Source organism: Emydura macquarii, unplaced genomic scaffold (assembly GCF_026122565.2).
Source record: "Emydura macquarii macquarii isolate MOO-44397 ecotype Brisbane River unplaced genomic scaffold, CSIRO-AGI_Emac_v2 contig_2231, whole genome shotgun sequence".
In the NCBI taxonomy this organism is placed as follows: Eukaryota; Metazoa; Chordata; order Testudines; family Chelidae; genus Emydura; species Emydura macquarii.
In genome coordinates, this window is record NW_027132368.1 from 1 (window position 1) to 19,662 (window position 19,662).

At 44.2% G+C, this 19,662-nt stretch overlaps 1 protein-coding gene across 1 annotated transcript; it reads left to right on the forward strand.

Moving 5' to 3' along the window:
* Positions 1–7,160: 7,160 nt before the first annotated feature.
* Positions 7,161–19,458, forward strand: LOC137161019 (neuronal acetylcholine receptor subunit alpha-3-like). Its single transcript, XM_067560026.1, has 3 exons — positions 7,161–7,400; positions 8,924–9,063; positions 18,990–19,458. The coding sequence occupies exons 1-3, from the start codon at positions 7,346–7,348 to the stop codon at positions 19,227–19,229; spliced, it is 435 nt and encodes a 144-aa protein (XP_067416127.1). The 5' UTR covers positions 7,161–7,345; the 3' UTR covers positions 19,230–19,458.
* The last annotated feature ends 204 nt before the right edge of the window (positions 19,459–19,662 follow it).

The following is a 19,662-nucleotide window of genomic DNA, read 5'->3' on the forward strand; positions in this document are numbered from 1 at the left end:
ACAGTTATTGCTCAGGAATTTATACATCTCAGAGTCTGTCCTGATTTGGCTTTCCTCAGGAATGTTAATAAGCAATATTTACTGCCCATGAGTCAAAGCCTCAGCAACACTTCCTGTAAAGGGAGCCACTGGTGGCCCTTCTCCCTAGGAAAAAGAAAGATAAACTTAAAAAATGAGTAGTTTTATTGGGAGTGGACAGGTGGTAACTTATATTTTTTGATTTACCAGAGTTAGCAGAGCTGGTGTGCACTTTTCTGCTTTGTGATTTCATGCAATTGACACCTGCCACAGGCAAATTCACATGTTGGCTGCTCAGTCAACGTCAAGAATAGGCTGCTTATTTTTACTAAGAAGGATCGGGGTTAAGTCAAATCCCTGTCACTTCAACATACATCGCAATATCAGAGGTCCAGCCCCTGCCCCTAGTGTGGTTGGACACTTCTGGAAGGTGCTGGGAGACTGTGGATTCTTTCTATTAGCTACATTTGACATTGTTTTTGGAGTGTCAAAGTAAAATCCCACTTTGATATAATCCATGCAGAGAAATCCATCCTTCCCTGCACTGCGAGTAGACAAAGTGGGCCAAATCTTGCTCTCATCACTCCTACAACCAAGAGCAGAATTTGCCCCAGGATGTACACGATAGCTGCTTTTTATTTAACTATCAAACTAATGAACTGGTCAAAAAGGTGCAGAGAAATGAATGGGTGGGGAGCAAGAATGAGAGACAAGCTGAACCAACTAGCTGGACATGACAGAAAAGATTCCATCCCTTAGCTGAGAGACAATGGCAGGTGTTGATAAAAGTGCTGCACCCTATGAAAATACCCTCTTTTTTGGCTTTTTGGTTTTTTCACTAAAGCAAACTGCTTAAACACAAATCGTTTACCTCTGACCTCAAAGAACCTTTGAATACACTTTTGAAAACTAAAAATTCCAAACACAGAATGTGTTATAAAACACCAATGGGCCTACACAGCTTTGATACATGAATCACAGATCAGCTGACAGTGACACATGATTTGAAACTAAAGTGCTCACATTCGTCACTAACAACCGATTGGCAACAGTAGGTTAACTTTTTCTACTGCATTTTGTCATAATGGATTTTAATGACTATCAAATTGATATTTCATGTATGTAGATGGCATTTTATTGCTGCAATGGCTTTGGGCTTAGTTTTCCAAGGCCAAAACCAGATGTGATTAACCACCAATTCCTGTTTTACCAGTAAACTAAATGTGTGTGTGTGTGTGTGTTTCAGGTCAATAGTTTCATTATGACCCATCCCTAACATGCTAAATTGTAGATGGAATACTATGGAATTCTATACTGGAATGCTATGAGCTGTTGGGCCTGATCCTGTTTTCACTGACGTCAAAGGGAATGTTGCCATATGTGTCAATGGAAACTGGATCAGGCCTATCGTGGTAAAAGGTAAAAGGTGCAGATATAGTCTATCCCTGTAACGGAAGAAAATGGAAGAAAACTTGCTTTAAAACTTGCTTTAAAATATGCATATTTTGCATATTAAGTTAATAAGAGGAGTTTGAACCCATGGAAAATCCCTCTGTCAAAAACTTAGCTATTTATGATTTTTAAGACAGAATTTTCAGTCTGAAAACTCTTCAGGTGACAGGAGAATAGAACTTGTGAGCTAGGATCTCCTTACAGGTATTTGACAGCTAAAACATTCTGACCGCTAGCTAAAATGTTAAATAGTTAAATTACTTTTATATTTCAAATGCTCTGAGACAGTCTGCTAATCAAAACTTACTGTAACCACCTTTCACACTAAAAAGTTTGTAATTGCTTAGATTCTAGTGGGTGCTTCAGTAACCGGAAGATGCTGAGATGTTTCACTAGCCACTTGCATAGCTGCAAGTCCGTAAGTGCTTATCAAAAGACAATCTCATAGCTGCTTTGAGAGTTTCTTTAGTATGACATGGTATTGGGGAATCTCCCTTTCATGACTGGCAGCTACTCTGAGATACTGACAGTGATTAATTACTTCTTCTGTCTTCATTGTAACACCACAACATTTGCTCTTTCTTGTAGGTTTTTAGTGAGAGCAACTCAGGATGGTGACACGAAGGAGATCATTATACATACATCATTTTAAAAGCAGCAGATGATAGCCTGTTTTTGAGTTACTTCCAAATGCTTGAAATACCCATCACTTATGGACTCATTAAAAATACCACACACACGCTTGCCTAACATCCTGTCCTTGCATGACTGATGGAAGTTTGCAATGATTCTGAGAATGTGGGAGTGAGAGGTTAGGAGGGGAAGTTGTGCAGCATAACAACATGTTGCTTATGTGCAAAGGGGAAAATATCCCTGTAAGTTTTCAAATGCCCTCATCTCAAGACCAAACAGAGACACCTTAACATTTAATAAAACTGTTCTGTTTCTTATTGGCGTTACGTCAAATGTATATATTTGAGGAATTTAATCTTAACCATAAAAATGCCACATACACCAAAAATATTGTACTCCTTAAGAGGTGGAAAAGATCAAAACCAGGGTGCTTTAACATTTGCCAAACATCATCATTGCAATTTTGGCTTTGCAAAACTGGGATACTTCAAATCTGGGTCCTACTTTGTTTGGATTGCCAAAATTTGAGTGGATTTGGATGAATGGTTTCAGTTTTAACCTGTCTTTATGAAGGGCTGCCAGTGAAAGACACGATTTCAAACCATTATTTCTTTGAAAGGATTAGAGTAAAGCTTCATTTTCGGAGGCCTTCTTCAGATTAGCCACTGTGTACAAAACTGTCATTTTGGGAGGAGGGGAATTCATTTTAGCCATTTAAAATGTAGCAGATGGTGAAACAGGAGAACTTGTAGTGTTTTGCTTCGATGGGAAAAACAAGGTTGATTTTCAGATGCTTATATTGTAGATCAGGACCTGCTAGAGAGGCAGGGCCTAATATGCAGATTTTGTTTCAAACATAATTGTCTTCTAAGGTGCCAAAATGTATGTTCAGTCATTTAAAATGAATTGGGGGTAAAGAAAAGAAAGTTTTGCCGAGTTCTAGGTTGATGCAGTGAGACGGCAAAGTGACAGTGTTATGCTGTGATTGCAGTGTCTGTCAAAAGCAACTGCAGTGGCCTGTAACCACAAAATGCCTTTCCAGGACCTGACAGAGGCTGAAATGACAGCACCAGGTAATTACTTCTCTAGAAGTCCAAATGGAAACGTGGCAGGTGCGATGTGAATGAAAATCCACTTTCAACAAGGGAAAGTACCTGTGGGGTATTTGTTGGGAAATCTCTGAGACTGACTTGTGTGACATCTGGCGACGAGGCTCCAGCTGTCAGAAGCAGGGAAACTCACTTTTATATAATTGGATCTACCATTCTGAGAGAGACAAAAGTTCATTGTCTGGGACAATTGCTTGATGAAGGCAATATATCTAAAGGCCAAAAGGACGGAACTTTGAAAGAGATGGTTATTTTGGGCGTGATCAAATGGCACTGTTACCCATGACTTTACGAGTTTTTAGTCTTAGCATGTGAGCACTGTTACGTTTTAAGAAATACGCACTGTTGCTTATGGTTTGTTTGTTTTTTGAGGAAATTGTTGCAAACAGCAAAAAAGTTCACTCTCTGCTTTCATCTCTCTAGCCAGAGTTGATCTTCTTGGGGCAGAGTTGCTTTCTGGGAATTGGTTCTCAGTCTGGTGTTCAACATGTTTATTAATGATCTGGATGTAGGAATAGAGAGCGTACTGATCAGATTTGCAGATGACACAAAGCTGGAGGCGGGGCAGGCGGAAAGAATTGCCAACACTTGGGAGGATAGAGCTAATTCAGAGGGCTCCTGATAAATTGGAGAATTCGGCTATAGACAACAAAATGAAATTCAGTAAAGACAAATGTAAGATGCTACACTTAGGGGAAAATAAAAACAAACACAGAAATACAGAATGGGGGATAACTGGCTTGGCAGCAGCACCAGTGCTGGAAAGGATCTGGGAGTTTTGGCCGATCACTGCCTCAGCATGAGCCAGCAATGTGATGCTGTTGCAAAAAAAAGCAAATGCAGTTTTAGGCCACATTAACAGAGGCATAGCATGCAATTCCCGGGAGGTGATAGTACCGCTCCACTCTGTGCTAGTTAGGCCTCAACTAGAGTACTGTGTCCAGTTTTGGTCACCAAAGTATAGAAAGAAACTTTTCTAAAGTCATTTTATCAACTAAAAGTAATCAAAACTGGAACCTTCAGTCCAACTAGGCAGCAGTTTCTATCTGAGATTTCACAGTATAACCTGTGTTGGAGCTCCTGACCGCAGAAAGTCTGCACGGGGAAGGGTTGATTTGCCACCAGTAAACCTTGAACTATGGTGTTGGAGAGGGGAGTACACAGCAAACCAGCACAACCTAAAATGGTGGTTCAATGTCTCCCCAGAGCCATGCCTGTTGGTGGAAATCCAGTGGAGTCTCAATGACAATTTAGTACGTACCAGGAGCAAGGGTAGTGCAAATCTTGCCACCCTCCCTCAGACTGCATGCTCTATCTGGACTGCACTGGTGTCTGCTCCTGCAGGGAGCTGCAGTTTGTACTTTGCTGCCCGGGCAGGGCTCAGTCAATCCCTAGGAGTGAAATTCACTGGCTCCCTCCATGGCTACAGAAAGCCCTAGTGCAACTAACACACTTTGGCTGTGCTGTGTGGAAGGGCGCTGGGAAGGGAAGAGGCTGTGAATGAGGGACTCTGCATCTTTCTACAGGCCGTGAGACTGAGGATTTGTGCACACACATTGTACCACATGTGGTTAGTGACACAGCCCCTCTACTGCACGTGTCATTAAACTAGTATCGTTTATCCCGATAAGGAAAGGGGAATAAAGTGTAACAGTACAGCTACAGCCACAGGAGGGGTTGTGCAGCGTTAGCGATTTCAGTAGGAAAACAAGACTGTAACGGAAATAGTTGAATCGGTACAAAATGATATGCAGACCAGACCTAAACTTCATGGTGGCTCTGCCTCCACATCAGTCTCCATGTTTGTGTAGGAACTGGGGCTGTGTGATTGGGCTGAGAGCGAGGAGGAGGTGGAAGCAGAGTCAGGATAGCTGTGAACTGCATGGATCCACTGTGTGTTCAGCTAGGAGAAGAATTGTATCTACATATCCCCAAGTCTCCCTGTCCCCCCGTGCCCAGGTATTCAGGGTTTGCACATGGGCTATGGATTTCAGGCTAAGTGAATGTTTCTGACAAAACACCAGCATCTAGAAAAAAATACAAACCCTGTTAATAAATGTGTATTTTGATTATTTCCAGCCAGTTCCAGTCAGAAGTACAGAGTTGTGGCAAATGCACATTTTCTCGCCTGAGCGCTGATGACTTAGGATTTATGGTTTTAAGGCAGTAGCCTAAGGGTTTGTTTCCTTGGAAATGTGCTTTTACTTTAAGTTAGGGTTTAGTGAATTGTAAAATACCGCACAGATGCTAATCTGTGTGAATTAGTGATTGTAAAGCTCGCCAACAAAAATGGAGATGCCTGTTTGCAAATCTGAGTTTCACAGAAGGTTTAAGCAAGAGAGCGTGTGTGTGTGTGTGGGGCAGGGGGGAAGGGTGGCTGTTGACCACTAGCTAGTCAGAATCATGACTACGTTTCACTGGTGGATGAAGTGATCCCTTTCTGAGGTTTGTGTCTACATTTAGGTTTGTTAAAGTGCTTCAGTTTCCTTTGGTGGACAGACAAGCAAACACAGAAACACTCCTGGCTATAAAGTGAGCAGGTATTTTAATACACTCCTGAACAGCTTTCGGAGCCTGATCCTGCACAGTGCTGAGTGACTTCAATGCCCATTGAAGTCCATGGATGTGAAGGATACTCAGCACCCAGCATTTGGCACCCGGCAGGACTGAAGTCCTTGAGGAAAAGCATACAAATATTAATTGCATGTAAAGGCAACTCTTTTTGGAAGAAAGGAAACCAGAGCCCAGCAGACTTGTATTTGTGTTGCTTTAGTGTAAGAGCAAACAGAGCTGGATCTCATTGGGGGAGTAGAATGGAGAGGGTTGCGGGCTGTGGCTCTGTCCCAGGTCATTGGATATGGCTGGCTTTCTGGTGTCCTTTAAAAATGTGCTTAGCAAAATCAATATATCAGAGGCCAGGGATTTCCCCTGCAACTCCTTAAATTACATGGTTTTCTAGACCCTGGAAAAATAACCACCTGACAGCTGAGCTCCTACCTCTGTGCATCTGCAGGGGTCTAAAGAGCAGAACATGTGTTGTGCAAATACAACATCATCATGCAGCCACCTCTGCACCAGCAGAGCAGCTCAGAGGGGGTTGTGCTCCCGGGGGCTAATCCGTACTGGCTGCTGCACCACCCCGCGGACCAGGCGCTGGGAGGTTAGAGAGCCCGGGGTGCGGGGGGGTGCAGGGGGCTAGGAGTGGTGGGGCGCCTTTATTTTCAGTTTCCCAGTGCTGGGACCTCCCTTGGCTTCCACTGACAGCTGAGCACTGGCGGAGCAGAGGGTCTGTTTCTGCCCGTAAATCCGGGCACGTTCAGCGCACGTTGTGCTCTTCCTTCCCTTGACCCGGGAGAGCAGCCTCCTGCCGGCGAGTCAGCTCCAGCACCGGACATCGCCGGACCCGGTCACCCGGGGTCAGGCTGCCCTGCAGGGAGAAGGGCTGGGCAGGCAGGACGCAGGGGGCGGGCAGAGCTCCGGGCCCCCCCCCTGCTTTGCACCCCACGGGGGAGAGGAGCGAGCACGGCCCCGCGCGGTGCGGACATGTCACGGGGGGGCTGGACCCTGCGGCGCTGACCGGCCCCTCCGGGAGCGAGCTGCGGGGCTGGCGGCGGGTGGGGCCGGGAGCGGTGCTCGCCGTGGAGGAAGGGGCGGGTGCAGCGGCAGAGCCGCTCTCGGCTCACACGCCCAGCCCTATAAAGCCGGGGCTGCTCCGGGGCCAGGCTGTATTTCTCCGGCTGCGGCAGTGACCGGGGAGCAGCGTCTCTGCCGCTCCGCTCCGCGCCGGCCGGACGGAGGCTCCCGCCGGACAAGGGGTTCAGGGACCCGGCAGTGCAGCCGGCGGAGGGGGCGGCGTTAGCATTAGCGTCCCGGGGCCGGGCCGGGCCGGGCCGGGCCGAGCCGGCGGCGTCTCGCGGAGAGATCCGGAGCCAGCCCAGGACGGGAGCCGGAGCCGGAGCCCTGCGCTGACACCCGGTTCACCAGCGCCCCCCGCCCCGTGTGCACCCCGGACTCGCCTCCCAGTCTGCGCCGGCCGCGCTCTGCCCTGCCCGGGGGCGGTGCCGGCAGCGTCCGCCCGGCTCGGGCTGAGCTGAGCTGAGCTGGGCTCGGCGCGGCGCCCGCCGGCTGTGGGGATGGGGCTCCGGGCGCGGACCGCCGGGCTGCTGGTGGCCGCGGGGCTCCTGCACGGTGAGTGGACTTCCCTGCCCCGCCCCGCCTGCCCGTCCGCCGCCCGCGCTGCTCGCCCACACACTCGCCTTACTAGCCCGGCTCTCCGCAGGGCTCCGGCGGGAGTTCACTCGCCCGGTCCGTAGCCATCAGGGCGAGCCCGGGTGCCGAGCACCGGGCAGCCCCTCTGCACACCGCCCCAGCCCCACCGGCTCCTGCGGGCAGCGCTGGGCCGTGCGGGGCAGGCTGCCGGGCGGGGATGCTCCCTGCTGTGCGGCGTGGGACGGATCCCAGGTGGGTTAGGGAGAGAGAGACAATTACCTGGACATCCTCGCGGACAATCTTCTGCAGGAGCCTTCTGCAGCGGCGGGTGGACCTTATCCCCTCTCCCCATGTCCTGCTGTGGCACTGGTGCTCGGCGCAGTGCAGTGAGAATTGTGACCTAGCCCAGGTCCCTGTCTGAGGTCAGCCTCTTCAATAGCCTTCACCCCTTGGCAAAGGCAGGAGGGGAGGAAGGTGAGAGGCAGGGAAAACACACCCCTGGCATTTAGATTGTCAACTCTGCAGAGCAGGGACCTGGCTTCCTTTGTGTTGGCGATGAAGAAATAAGCAGGGAGCGGAGGGAAACGTTGCCCTGGGCTGGGGATACACACACAGGTCAAACGCAAAGAAAACGGACCTGCATTTCCATTCGTGCGCAATCCTCTAAGCCTGTCCGGTACTGGGTCTTCCATTCCTCCAGCCCAGTGGATGTGATTTCTCTCCCGCCAAAAGAAAAGGACAGAATCAATGTCCTCGGTGAATGATGTGGAACTTTGAGGGGCACAAAGACGATAACATTTCCTCAGTTTTGTTATTTAATATTTGTATTACTCTGGTGCCCAAGAACCCCGTTGTGCTCGGTGCTTTTCAAGCGCAGGACAAGAAGACTTATCCCTGCCCCGGAGAGCTTACAATCCAATGATCTGGGTACTATGGTTGTTCTCAACTTCCAGCTACTCTTCTGTCATTGCCTTTTCCTTTTCAGCTATATCCCATTCTTCCATTTTTCTAGTTACAGCTATGCTACAGTAAGTATCAAATAATGAGCAGTGTATTTCATCCATTAAAAACTGCTACATCTCACTAGTTCCTCATCCCTGATCCAGCGGATGCACATGTTGGCACGGGGATCTTAACATTTGGAAATGACTATCCCTGGCTAAAGAGGGAAACTGGCCAGAGTGGCAGATTCTGAAAGGTGAGACACACCAACCAGAAGTTCTACCCACTGGGTCAGGGAAGAGAAGAGGTGAGTGGTAGCAGTTTTGGGATAAGGGCTTGCTATGGTAAGTAATGGAACAGATGTAAGACATGAATTATAGTAGCATTTCTTGGAAGAGGAAGTATAAAATAAAAGTTAGCATAATGCCTGATTTTGCTAATGGGAGCAGATTCTGAGTGCAAAGCATTTCTGAGCTCTGCATTCTTTTACATCATCATGCTGACAGTAGATTCCTAAATATTTATTGATTTACTTATTCAAACAATTTACTTGTTCCAAGTGTCCCTGCAAGGAGAGTTCCAGAGGAAGCTCTATAAGGAGTTGCTAAAGAATTACAATCCTCTGGAGAGGCCTGTGGCCAATGATTCCCAGCCGCTCACTGTCTACTTCACTCTCAGCCTCATGCAGATCATGGATGTGGTAAGTCTTTAACATTACAGGATGCTAATTCTTTAAAAGGCTGACTATTCCTGCACCCAGTTGACTTAGCAAGGGAAATATGATTGTGATGGGTGGACGGTAGAGCTTCTTTGGGAGAGCACTGGTAACTCGAGACCGTTCAAAGCAAAGTTTTGACGATTTGTTTTAAAAAAGTAAATCAAGATTTTAGCTAAGTCAAATTTAAGTCTTTCTGAGATCTACTCAATCTCCCTGATATTCACAAATCTACCAATTCTCAGAATTGTTCGCTTTCCAAGAGAGTCAAGGTTTCTTCTTTCTTTTACTGTAATCTTTATTCTACTTTGATCCAATGTGAAAGTGCTGTCTTTGGAAAGAGATGTAAAACAAAGATCTTGATTACTGTGGCTATTAAAGAACTCATGGCACTTTCTGCTGATGGTGGGGTGTCCTGGCCAAATCTCACCTTGGGTAATTGCATTTTACATTGCTCCTGTATCTTAATTTAGATAAAAGTTTAGGATAGGACATGAAGAATAACTAATGTAACTATATGCTGTTAATTAGCTGCTGTGTTCCACACCACAACTGGTTGCATATCAATGGTGAATGAAATGATTCCTGTGCAGAGTTGGTAACATTTGCATTTGTGAAATGACCAAACTGTTGGGAAAAATTGCAGGAATAGCTTTAATGTGTTATTTGAGGTCACTGATATGTGACACTGAGGTGGTTATACTTTACAGTTCACCACATCATTCATTTTTATTAGATTCAAAATCATTTAATAAAGAGATTAGTTGTTAAAAGAAACCAATAGTTTACCTCCAAATGCCATAATGTCTCCAACAGATGTTCAAAGTAAAGAATTAGGAACAGCAAAATAAATTGATAGGATTATTCCTGACAGGAAGCTTGTTGTTTTATTTTCTTACAAGCTGCCGATTGGCAAAAAGCAGGTCATTGTTGATTTACTATCAAAAGGTCAGTATACTGGAAGCTGTGCAGTTTAAATGATCATAGTCTCTGGTAAATGTAACTTTTAGTTTACAAGTTTTAGATTTCCCAGATCTGAATGGAATTCATGATAGGTATTTCCAGTGTGAGATTTATATTCACTGAAGTGACTGTAGCTAGTAGTAGGCAATTGTTTGTCTCCATGCAATTAAAGCCAGCAGGTAAACATCACATATATGCTAGCTGTGGCTGTTGTCGTAATAGCTGTAATACATGGCACAATAACATAACAATGGTCATATTGGTTAGACTAATGTTCCCTCTAGTCCACTATCCTATCTTCTGACAGTGGCTGGTGTCAGATGCTTCAGAGGGAGTGAGCAGAATAGGGCAATTTATTGAGTGATCCGCCCCGTGTCATCCAGTCCCAGATTCTAGCAGTCAAAGTTTAGGGACAAATCGAGCATAGGGTTGTGTACCTGATCATCTTGGCTAATAGCCATTGATGGATCTATCCTCCATGAACTTCACTGATTCTTTTTTTTTTCTAAACCCATTTATATTTTTGGCCTTTACAACGTCCTCTGGTAACGAGTTCCACAGGTTAATGGTGCATCAACCTGTGGAACAGGTGGGACATAGGATAGGAGAACAGAAATTGTAGGCAGTGTGCCTTTAGGGGCAGTAGGGAGGGAAGGATGAGTGTGTTATGTAGGCCGGAATAGCCAATTTGAAGAGGCAGTGGCAGCTGAAAGTTGGTGCATAATGTAAGCACAGATTGTGGCTGCATCTGCATGAGCACATAGGACAGGGAAAGGCACACCTGTGCTAGGGTCAGAAGCACAGACAGAGCAGTAGACTAATGCTGTAGTTGGTATTCGCTTCCCTGTTGAACGGCACACAGGCTGATGGGATTAGTAATAACTGTTTTGTTATGGTAGTGCCTAAGGACCGACCAAGAATGGAACCCCATTGTGCTAGGTGCTGTACAAACCCAGAGTTACAGACAGTCCCTGCCCCAAAGAGCTTACAGTCTAAATGGACAAGACGAGCACAAGATGGGGGGAGGGGTATAGAAGAGAAGCATAACAAACAGTGTGATGACAGCAAACATCATGTTAGTTCCACATTTTTTGGGGGTGTGGGAGAGAATCAACTAAATGGAAAGAAAAGTGTGGGGAGAGAGCACCCTATAAGAAAGGGGGACAGGGCAGGGTATAAGAGGTAAGATGTAGACAGAAGCTGAGGAGAAGAGACGGTGAAGGGAGGGGAAGGAGAAGGTTGGAGCAAACAGCCAGTCAGTGCAGGTAGAGAAAGTTCACTCAACTGTAGAAAGCTCTCTGAATGTGGGAAGGCCTCTGCTTTGGCTGCTTCTGCAGCTGTTCCTACCAGCTGGAGTCCCTGGCTGGTTTCTCTCAACAGTACTTCCCTAAGGACACATGGGGGAGAGGAGGTGAGGCACCCTTTGGGTCCCAGTGCCCTGAGAGTAGGGGGGACTTCTCTGCATAGTTCTGGGTCCAGAGTGATGCTGGGAATGAAGGATGGCCCTTGCTGGGGCCTATGTTACCTCCTCCCCCAGTGCAGCAGTTCCCGTTCTGGCTGCTTATTCAGATGCTCCCATTGACTGGAGTCTTTGGCTCTGTGTGTGTGCTTTCTGCATCTACTTACTTATTTACATTTCATCTCTTTGTGCCTTCCTGCCTTGATAGTGCTGGAGTTATCAGAAGAGCTCAGCACTCCTTATTGGGGCTAGATTTTTGAAACTGTTCAGCACCCTGGATGATGAGCACTGGAAAAATCTGGCTGACCTCTTCTGGTCTGAGATGTAATTGCATATCGTTACAAATGCAAACTTCAACACTGCACAAAGTACCTCAGCTGAACTTAAAACAGACTTCAAAAAAGCCTTCCTGACCATTGACTTCATTTCCAACATGGCCTCCTGCTGCAGAGATCATAAAGGGTAGCGGAATTCCTGCTGTAGTACGTGTCTTCCCCTGCAGGAATTCTGACAGGGCCCCTGTGCAGCATGGACCCCTTCATATGGCTGTGTCTCTTGTACAAATAAGTTTGTACAAAAATGAAGACAAATCAAAATGTTTCCATACTTTTGTAATTCCAAAGAAAGTTTTGTTTAAAAAAAGCAAATCAGTGCTTCCTTTGAGTTCATGTAACCCATTTCAGCATTATGCTGATGCCTGAGAACCTGAAAGTGAAATTGACAGGGAACTGGCTAGATAGACAACAATGAAACTGATTGGTCTATATTTTTTGAGCTGAAATACAGAAAGCAAAGAAATAGCCTGAAAAGATAAAAAGTTGAAAATGTATTTATCTTAATAATTAAAGGTGCCGTTTATGACAAAATTAATTATGTTTAAAGGTCTTTAAAAATATAGACGTGGTGTAGCATTACTGAAATCAATACATTTATATCTGGAAGTGATTTGGCCCAGATGTGTTAATCTGTGTCCCTTGAAGCCCTTGTCTACACTAGAAAGGCTTTGGCAGTACAGCTGTACTGGCAAATCTTCCTAATGGAGATGTAATTTATATCAACAAAAGATTTCCTTTACTGCGATGCTTATACCGGTTCCCTGAACACAATAAGTGCACTGGCAGGCTTTGTCACTTGTGTAACTGCAAAACCGAATAATGCCGGGGCTTTTGCTGGCGTAGCGATGATGGTGAAGGATGTGATACTTCCCCCCCCATCTTCCCCCCACTCCTAGCTGACATAGCAAGCAAAACTGTTAAGTGTAGGCCAAGTCCAGATGAACCGTAGCTATGGTGCATTAGATACTCAAATGGCAAACAGCCAGTGAACTTTACAGAATTAAAAATCACCTTCCTTTAAATTGTATTTAAAAAACCAATTCAAACAGTAACAAGCCAGTGGTACTATAATTACGTACTGTAAAGTTGATTGCGTCTCTGTTTCAAAGTTTTGGAATTGACAGGCGTGCAGAGAAACCAACCAGGCTTCACAGTATAAAATAAATGAGCATTCTGCATTTCAACAAGAATCAAATACTGATGGGGATGTTGAGTACTCCCCAGAACAATTACTCGCTTAATGAACTAGTAATAAAATATGCCACCAACGTACTTCCTAGTGATTGAGTCAAGTCAAGTGAATGCATCTCTTAGTGGTGGATTAAGGGTGCGTCCCCAGTGCACCAGACTGGACACCACCTCTACAGGAGACCCTTTGATTGCCCCTGATGAACAGGATGAGCAAGTAAGAACAGCAGCTGTTTTCTCCTGCACAGGGAAAGGGGCAGAACATACTTCTAACCCCTCTGCCATCATGGGGGTTACCTCCTCATAGTTGAATGCTTCCCGAAAGACTTAGTGAATGCTCTCGCCTCAGGCTACTGAGCCTACTGAGTCTTCCTCTTTAATGTTGTGCTTATTAGTATAGAAGCTGGCATCAGCATTAGGTAGTGAGGCAGCTACTCAGCAGAGGCCTCATGGTGGTGGTGGACTGAGAGATGGAGTTAGCACCAGGCCTTATGGGAAGTGTGGTCATTAAGGGACCATAAGATGTGGTATAAAGGGTAGCCAAGAGGGAGGGGAAACAAGGGGAGCATGCAAAGAGAGAAACTGGGGGGAACAGTAGAAGGTTGCTGGGAAACTGAGAAGTCTCTTAAGAAGAGTAGAAACTTGGACGGCTTGGAGGGGATCAAGAAGAGAGACTGGGGAGGGTTCTTGAGGGGAACAGTGGGATTTAGGATGGGAAGATGAGTGGGGGATGGGATGGGAAGTCAGTCCCATGGTTGAGCGGAGGTGGGTGTGGAAGGAGATTTCTGTGAGAACTTCTTTGTAACAATGTGGGTGGGTTCTAGGTATCATTTGGTCTGTCTTCATCTCTGTGCTCACCAATGGAAAATCATGGCACACACCTCTATTCACTTAAATCTTTATCTTCTGTTCTCCAAATTCTTTTTTTTCCAGATTGTACTTTCCTCAAGTTTTAAGGTGAGGTGGTGATAGTCAACCAGTACGAACTGTTTTTTAAGGGCAGTTTATTATGAAGTTCTTCTTACAGATTAACATTTTTCCCAAATCTTTATTATTGTTCCACTTTTTGAAATGAGAACAGCCAAGCACTTTGATAAAGGGAGTGAAAAATAGCATGCTTTCTCTGTGACTTGTCATTTGCTGAAATCTTAGTTTGAAACTTCTTGCTGCAAAGCAATTTAGGATGAACATATAGGCTGATACTGAAATCCAGAGGGTCTGTTTAGAAAACATTTGGGAATTTTTGGATCAAGACAAACAAACTGGAAATAAAAGGGGTAAGAAATGAACTATGATTTACAGGAAAATGGGAATATTTCAAGAACAGAGAGAGAGGAGAATTAACTTCCCCTTTTGGTATTCTGGGGATCTGTACCCTTCAGTGGCAGTAGTAGAGGAGGGATTCCTAGGTGGCTAGGACATAGCAGCATCAGCAATGAGCATGTTTAAAAGATGTGCTGCATACCTTATAAAAACCATCCTTATGTAGACTGGTCTTATTCTCCCTCTCTGCAGTGATAGAAACATACTGCTACCATAAACAGCTATGTTTCTAGTCTCATCCTGCCCTCCATACTCCCTTCTACTTCTCTGCAGTGTCAGCATTGGAAGTGAACCCAAATAATCCTGTATAACATGAAGAACTGCCATTGTATAAAATCTCATACAATATATTTTATGAAATCTATTGAAAATATATATTTTCCCCTGGGGATAAATCAGGGTGTTTTTAAAACATGACTTAATTATCTTATTTTTTTCTACCGTCTCTTACAATAGTATGAAAATTAAGTCCCAGCCTGGAGCTACATAGGAATGGGATATGAAATTGCTGCTAAGAATTTAGGGGCAATCTTGCCTTCACCTGTAGTGTTCAACAGGAGTAAGTAGCAAACCAGTGTAGTTCTAAGTCTATAAATGGCACTCAGAAAGGAAAGATGGTAGCTGAGCAGCATATAGTGATGGTGTCAGGAGTTTTTTATTCCTCTTATGAAATTTCACAATGCATATATTCAGGTTTACTGTGAGATAACATGGTCTAGAGAAGCTTTTCCAAAAGACCTCAGGGACACCACAAAATATCATAAGACAACATGAAAACTCTAAACAATGAATGCAAAATCAGTTTAAGTCCTTACTGTAGACTTCTCAAGAGAGTCAGGCAGAAAGAGTCGGAATATCTGAGCTGGTACAATACTGTTTAAGTAGTATCTTTTTTGTTTTTGTTTTTGCGTGTGTGCGCAATCTGTAGAGGTTGCAGAAATAACATTTAAAAACCCTTCCATTAAACTCATTCAGGTCCCCTTGCATTTCCAACAGGACGGTCTGTTACAAGAAAAAATACACAAAGTTTAACAGAATTATTGGCTATTTGCTTTATAGCATCCCTTCTTCCGTGCTGTACTTGTCTCCTCTTTTCCAACTCAAACAGAAAAAGCGTTGAAGTCACTTAATTGAATGTTTTTGCTTGTGTTGTTTTCTTTCAAAAGTAACATTTTGTGTCTGAGAGTTAGTTGCTTCAAGACATCCGTGGTCTTCTTCCTTGTTGGTGCAAATATATCCTAATGGCACCCATTGATTTACTTTTAGTTCCCAGATCAGCAAAGAATTTGGGGATGTGCTTGCCATCATCAGGACTTAATCTTATGCTTAAATGCTTTTTTGAGTTGGAGCCATAATAAGGTTTTGTCAATATTTTCATTTTAAACTCTGAAGTGGGAGCATTTGGAGTCTGTGTAAGGGGGGCAAGATATCTTGTCTCTGGTATTTTCCATTGGACTGGAATTTTGTATACAAGTTACTCTTGCTCATGCCTACTTTTGTTAACTAGGTGAGAAATTGTAAAGTATTGCTGTACTGGGCTAGACCCTGGCTTATAAAGCTGAGTATTTGGTTTCTGGTAGGGGCCAGTAGTAAGTGCTTCAGTGGAAACTCAGAAGTTTTAGTTTGCAGACATTTGTGTGTACACTTTATTCTCTTTTGAGCTGCAGAGCTTTAAACGCCTTACATTTTGCTTTAAATCTAGAGTTTGTACACAGCAAAACCAACCTTCAGGTGAGTTGTGTAGTATGTGCTTTTAAGTGCAACCATTTCACACAAAAATTGTGCCCAACAGCAATACTAACATCATTTTGCAAATTTGTTTGCCTTTTCACTTATTTTGATGTGTAAATTTATTTTCAAAGTCTTTAGTCTTTTGATATGAAATCAGCCATTTTGTGTGGCGTGTTTTCATGAATTTTCTCTTACAACAATTAAATAGTCTATGAACTAGGTACTGTTGAACTAACTAACTTGAGAGGTGATTCAAACCTTTCACAATATTTGCAACAAATTGAACGAAACCTCCCAACTTGCCAAATATTTCAGATAAATGTGTCACCCCATTATTTTTCATTTTCTCCTGCTTATGGTCTGTTTCATTTCTGCACAGGACTGAAAACAAAAATGCTAAAATACTGTTTGTGAGAAGTATTGCATAAGAATATGTTCTTTTGGCTTTTCAGTTCAGTTTTGCAGACAAAATATATAAAAGGATCCAGACTTTTAGTGGCTTATATGAGCTGAACTGAGGTTTGCTCATCACCTCTGGAAGTATGGCTGTACAAAGCTAAGGTCCTGGTCATACAAAGGTCTGTACATGCTAAGTTTTACACACTGTAAATAACACCACTCACTTCAGTAGGGACACACACCATGCTTAGTTAAGCTTGCGTATATGTCTCTGCAGGATCACATTAGATAACGTAGATAACAAATCAATTGGATCCAACAAACAAATATTAGTGTGAAATATATTGAAATGTTAAAAGACAATCACACTCTCATTCGGAAAGAACAACTGCTATAAAACCAATCACCCAGCAAACAAAAGAGGAAAGAAAACTAAATCTGGAAGAAATTAATAAAATGGAGCTGAATCAACAGGCACATGAAGATGAGTGCTAAGAACATGCATAAGCTGCTTATCAAGCCTCAACAGCCTGTTTCGCTAACAGTAACTCTGGGAGAAGCTCATCAAATCTGCATTGTTCTTTGTAATTCTTAGCATTCATTCGTGGACGTTAGAAATAGTCTTTCTGAGTCTCTCTGCTCCTTTTCCCTGCTCTGTCTTCCTCTCTCCATCCTGCAGAGAGAGAAAAGGTGCAACCCTTTAATCTCCTTGAAGACATTTCTAAAATACTATGAGCTATTCCTTAGATTGTTGAAAATTGGAGCAGTGCTGGGAATATATTTCATTTAAAAGTATTGGAAATGTAGTGCTCATGAAAGTTACTGGACTGACAGACAGAGTGTGTCTACACTGCAATGAAGAATCTGCAGCTGGCCAATGACAGCTGACTCGGGCTAAGAGGTTCGAGTTAAGGGGCTGTTGACTTATGTTGTAGACATTTGGGCTGAGGTTAGAGCCTGGGCTCTAGGACCCTGCAAGGTGGTGGGTGCTAGATGTGCTCACTGTTCCTTAATTATTTTGGGTTCTAATTTATGGCTTTGACTCATAATTTTGCCTCTGTTAGTTTCCTATTCCCTCCCACTCTCCTCAAGCTGTGCTGTCTCTCGAAAGAGGCCTTAAATAGAGATTGTTATTATGAATAGAGAGGTTACACACTCTCTATATAATAAAAAGATTTATTGGATATTTACTATTACAGTCGGGTAAAAGGTCTGCTCTGTTCAGTAGCTTGAGAACTTCCTGTTAACAGGATAATATGCTCAAGATTGCCACGAGTGTTCAGTTCTTAAAGAGACATAATATAAATATAAACATAATATAAATATTAACTGTTTTACCTAGAGCAATAAATCCTCACAAGATACAACATCCAGATTTTGAAGGGCCTAGGGGACATCGTGTGCATACTCCAGCCTTGTATTAAACCATAACCATATCACAATAACATGTCAGCTCTTCGAGGCAGGGACCATCTCTTGGTGTGTTTGTAAGTACAATAGGACCCTGCCCTCTAGATTCTATCACAACAGAAATAATATATAATAGTTAACACAATAAGCAAGAAAATAAGATGAGTTCTTAAGATTTTGTGCAGGACTTGAATCATGTAATTAATAGCAATGAGAAGGACTCAAATTCCTCCATACTACTTTGAAAATGCGGAGGTAATGCATTATGGGCCAGACTCTGCCATCCCTTTACACCGAGCAGCACTTACACCACCCAGTCCCTTTGACTTTCTTGGGACTGGTGGTGTAAGTACCATTCAGCATGAGTAAAGGTTGCAGAATCGGTTCCTAAAAAGTTGGTAATACCACAGTGTTACATTGATGTAAGTCCGATGAGCTTCCTGAGTGCCTGCTTTTCATTGTTAATTCTTTTGTTTTAATTTATTCGTTGGTGTTCAGCAAACAACGGCTAGCGTTAAAGACATCTCCTCACTTCTTCTAGCCTTCGAAAACAACAAAGTGAAAACTCACTTACTGTGTTCTGTAAGCTAGCAGCTCAGTATTTGAGGTTCCAAGGGAATCGGGCTATTATTAGGTTTGGTAAATTAGACTTTGAATACTCTGAGGCATTGCCATATTCTTCTGTCTATTAAAAAATGAAACCAGTGGTCTGTAACCTATCATCTTTACACACTATAGCTCAAAATTTATGATCAGTACAATTGTCATACAATACATACACAGAATATATACTTCACAGAAAAATGGATTGAATTTCGTCACTCACAATAAAGCCATAAAAACAACATTTTGTGAATTATAATGGGGCTGGTAGAACCCTGTATTATTTTCCAGTATTACAGTTAAAATACTTAGTCTTATCTAATACATCTAGTCTTTATCCAACTCGGGTTGTTATAGTGTAGACAATATTCAGAGTCTTTAGCAAAAAAAAAAAAAAAAAATTTAGAAAAGTGGTTTCCAGGCCTTTTGATTATAATCATTTAATTCACCAGGTTGCCATTCTCTGGACAAATCACTCTGTTCATTTTTCTAAATAATAGCTAACATCGCATAGGAAGGCTAAGTGCAGGATTTGTGAGGGATTCAAGCCAAGGACTCAGAAAGAAACAGAGCTGCCTGAATGCCCTAGTGATGGAGGCAATGCTGAGACCGGCCTTGGAACCGTCCCATTCCAAATCCGTGCCGAGCAAAGCATCGGTACAGAGCGCCCCCTCGGCACCAGAGCCGTCGCAGCACTGCTCTTCTCCGTCAAAGAAGCAGAAGAAGAAACGCTCCAATAGGGGCCGTTTCCCCGCACTGGGACTCTGTGACCTGGAGGAGCTGCCGTCTGCTGACGACCCTGAGGAGTTTCCAGACCTGCCGCCAGTGGATGGTGAGGGACTCGTGGGGCTCCCGCTCACCGTCTACCCCAGCGACCTGGAGGAAGACCCCTGGCTGCGGGTACCTGGTACAGGGTGGGAGGAAGTACCCCAGGGACAGCCGAACATAGTTTGGCTGAGGCTGTGGCCGAACCAGTCGGCGTGTTGCGGCTGGAGTCCCGCTGACTCAGTTGCAAACCACTTTGCCACTGGTAGGGCCCTGGGCTGGGACGCAGTGGAGTCCGGTGGGCCTGCGTCCCCCTCCCCCTTCCCTAGCCACCCCAGGGAGTGCTTTGCTCCTCTGAGCCTGCCTGCCAGAGGATACCAAGTTAACCAGCCCTGCCTGCCTGAAGGC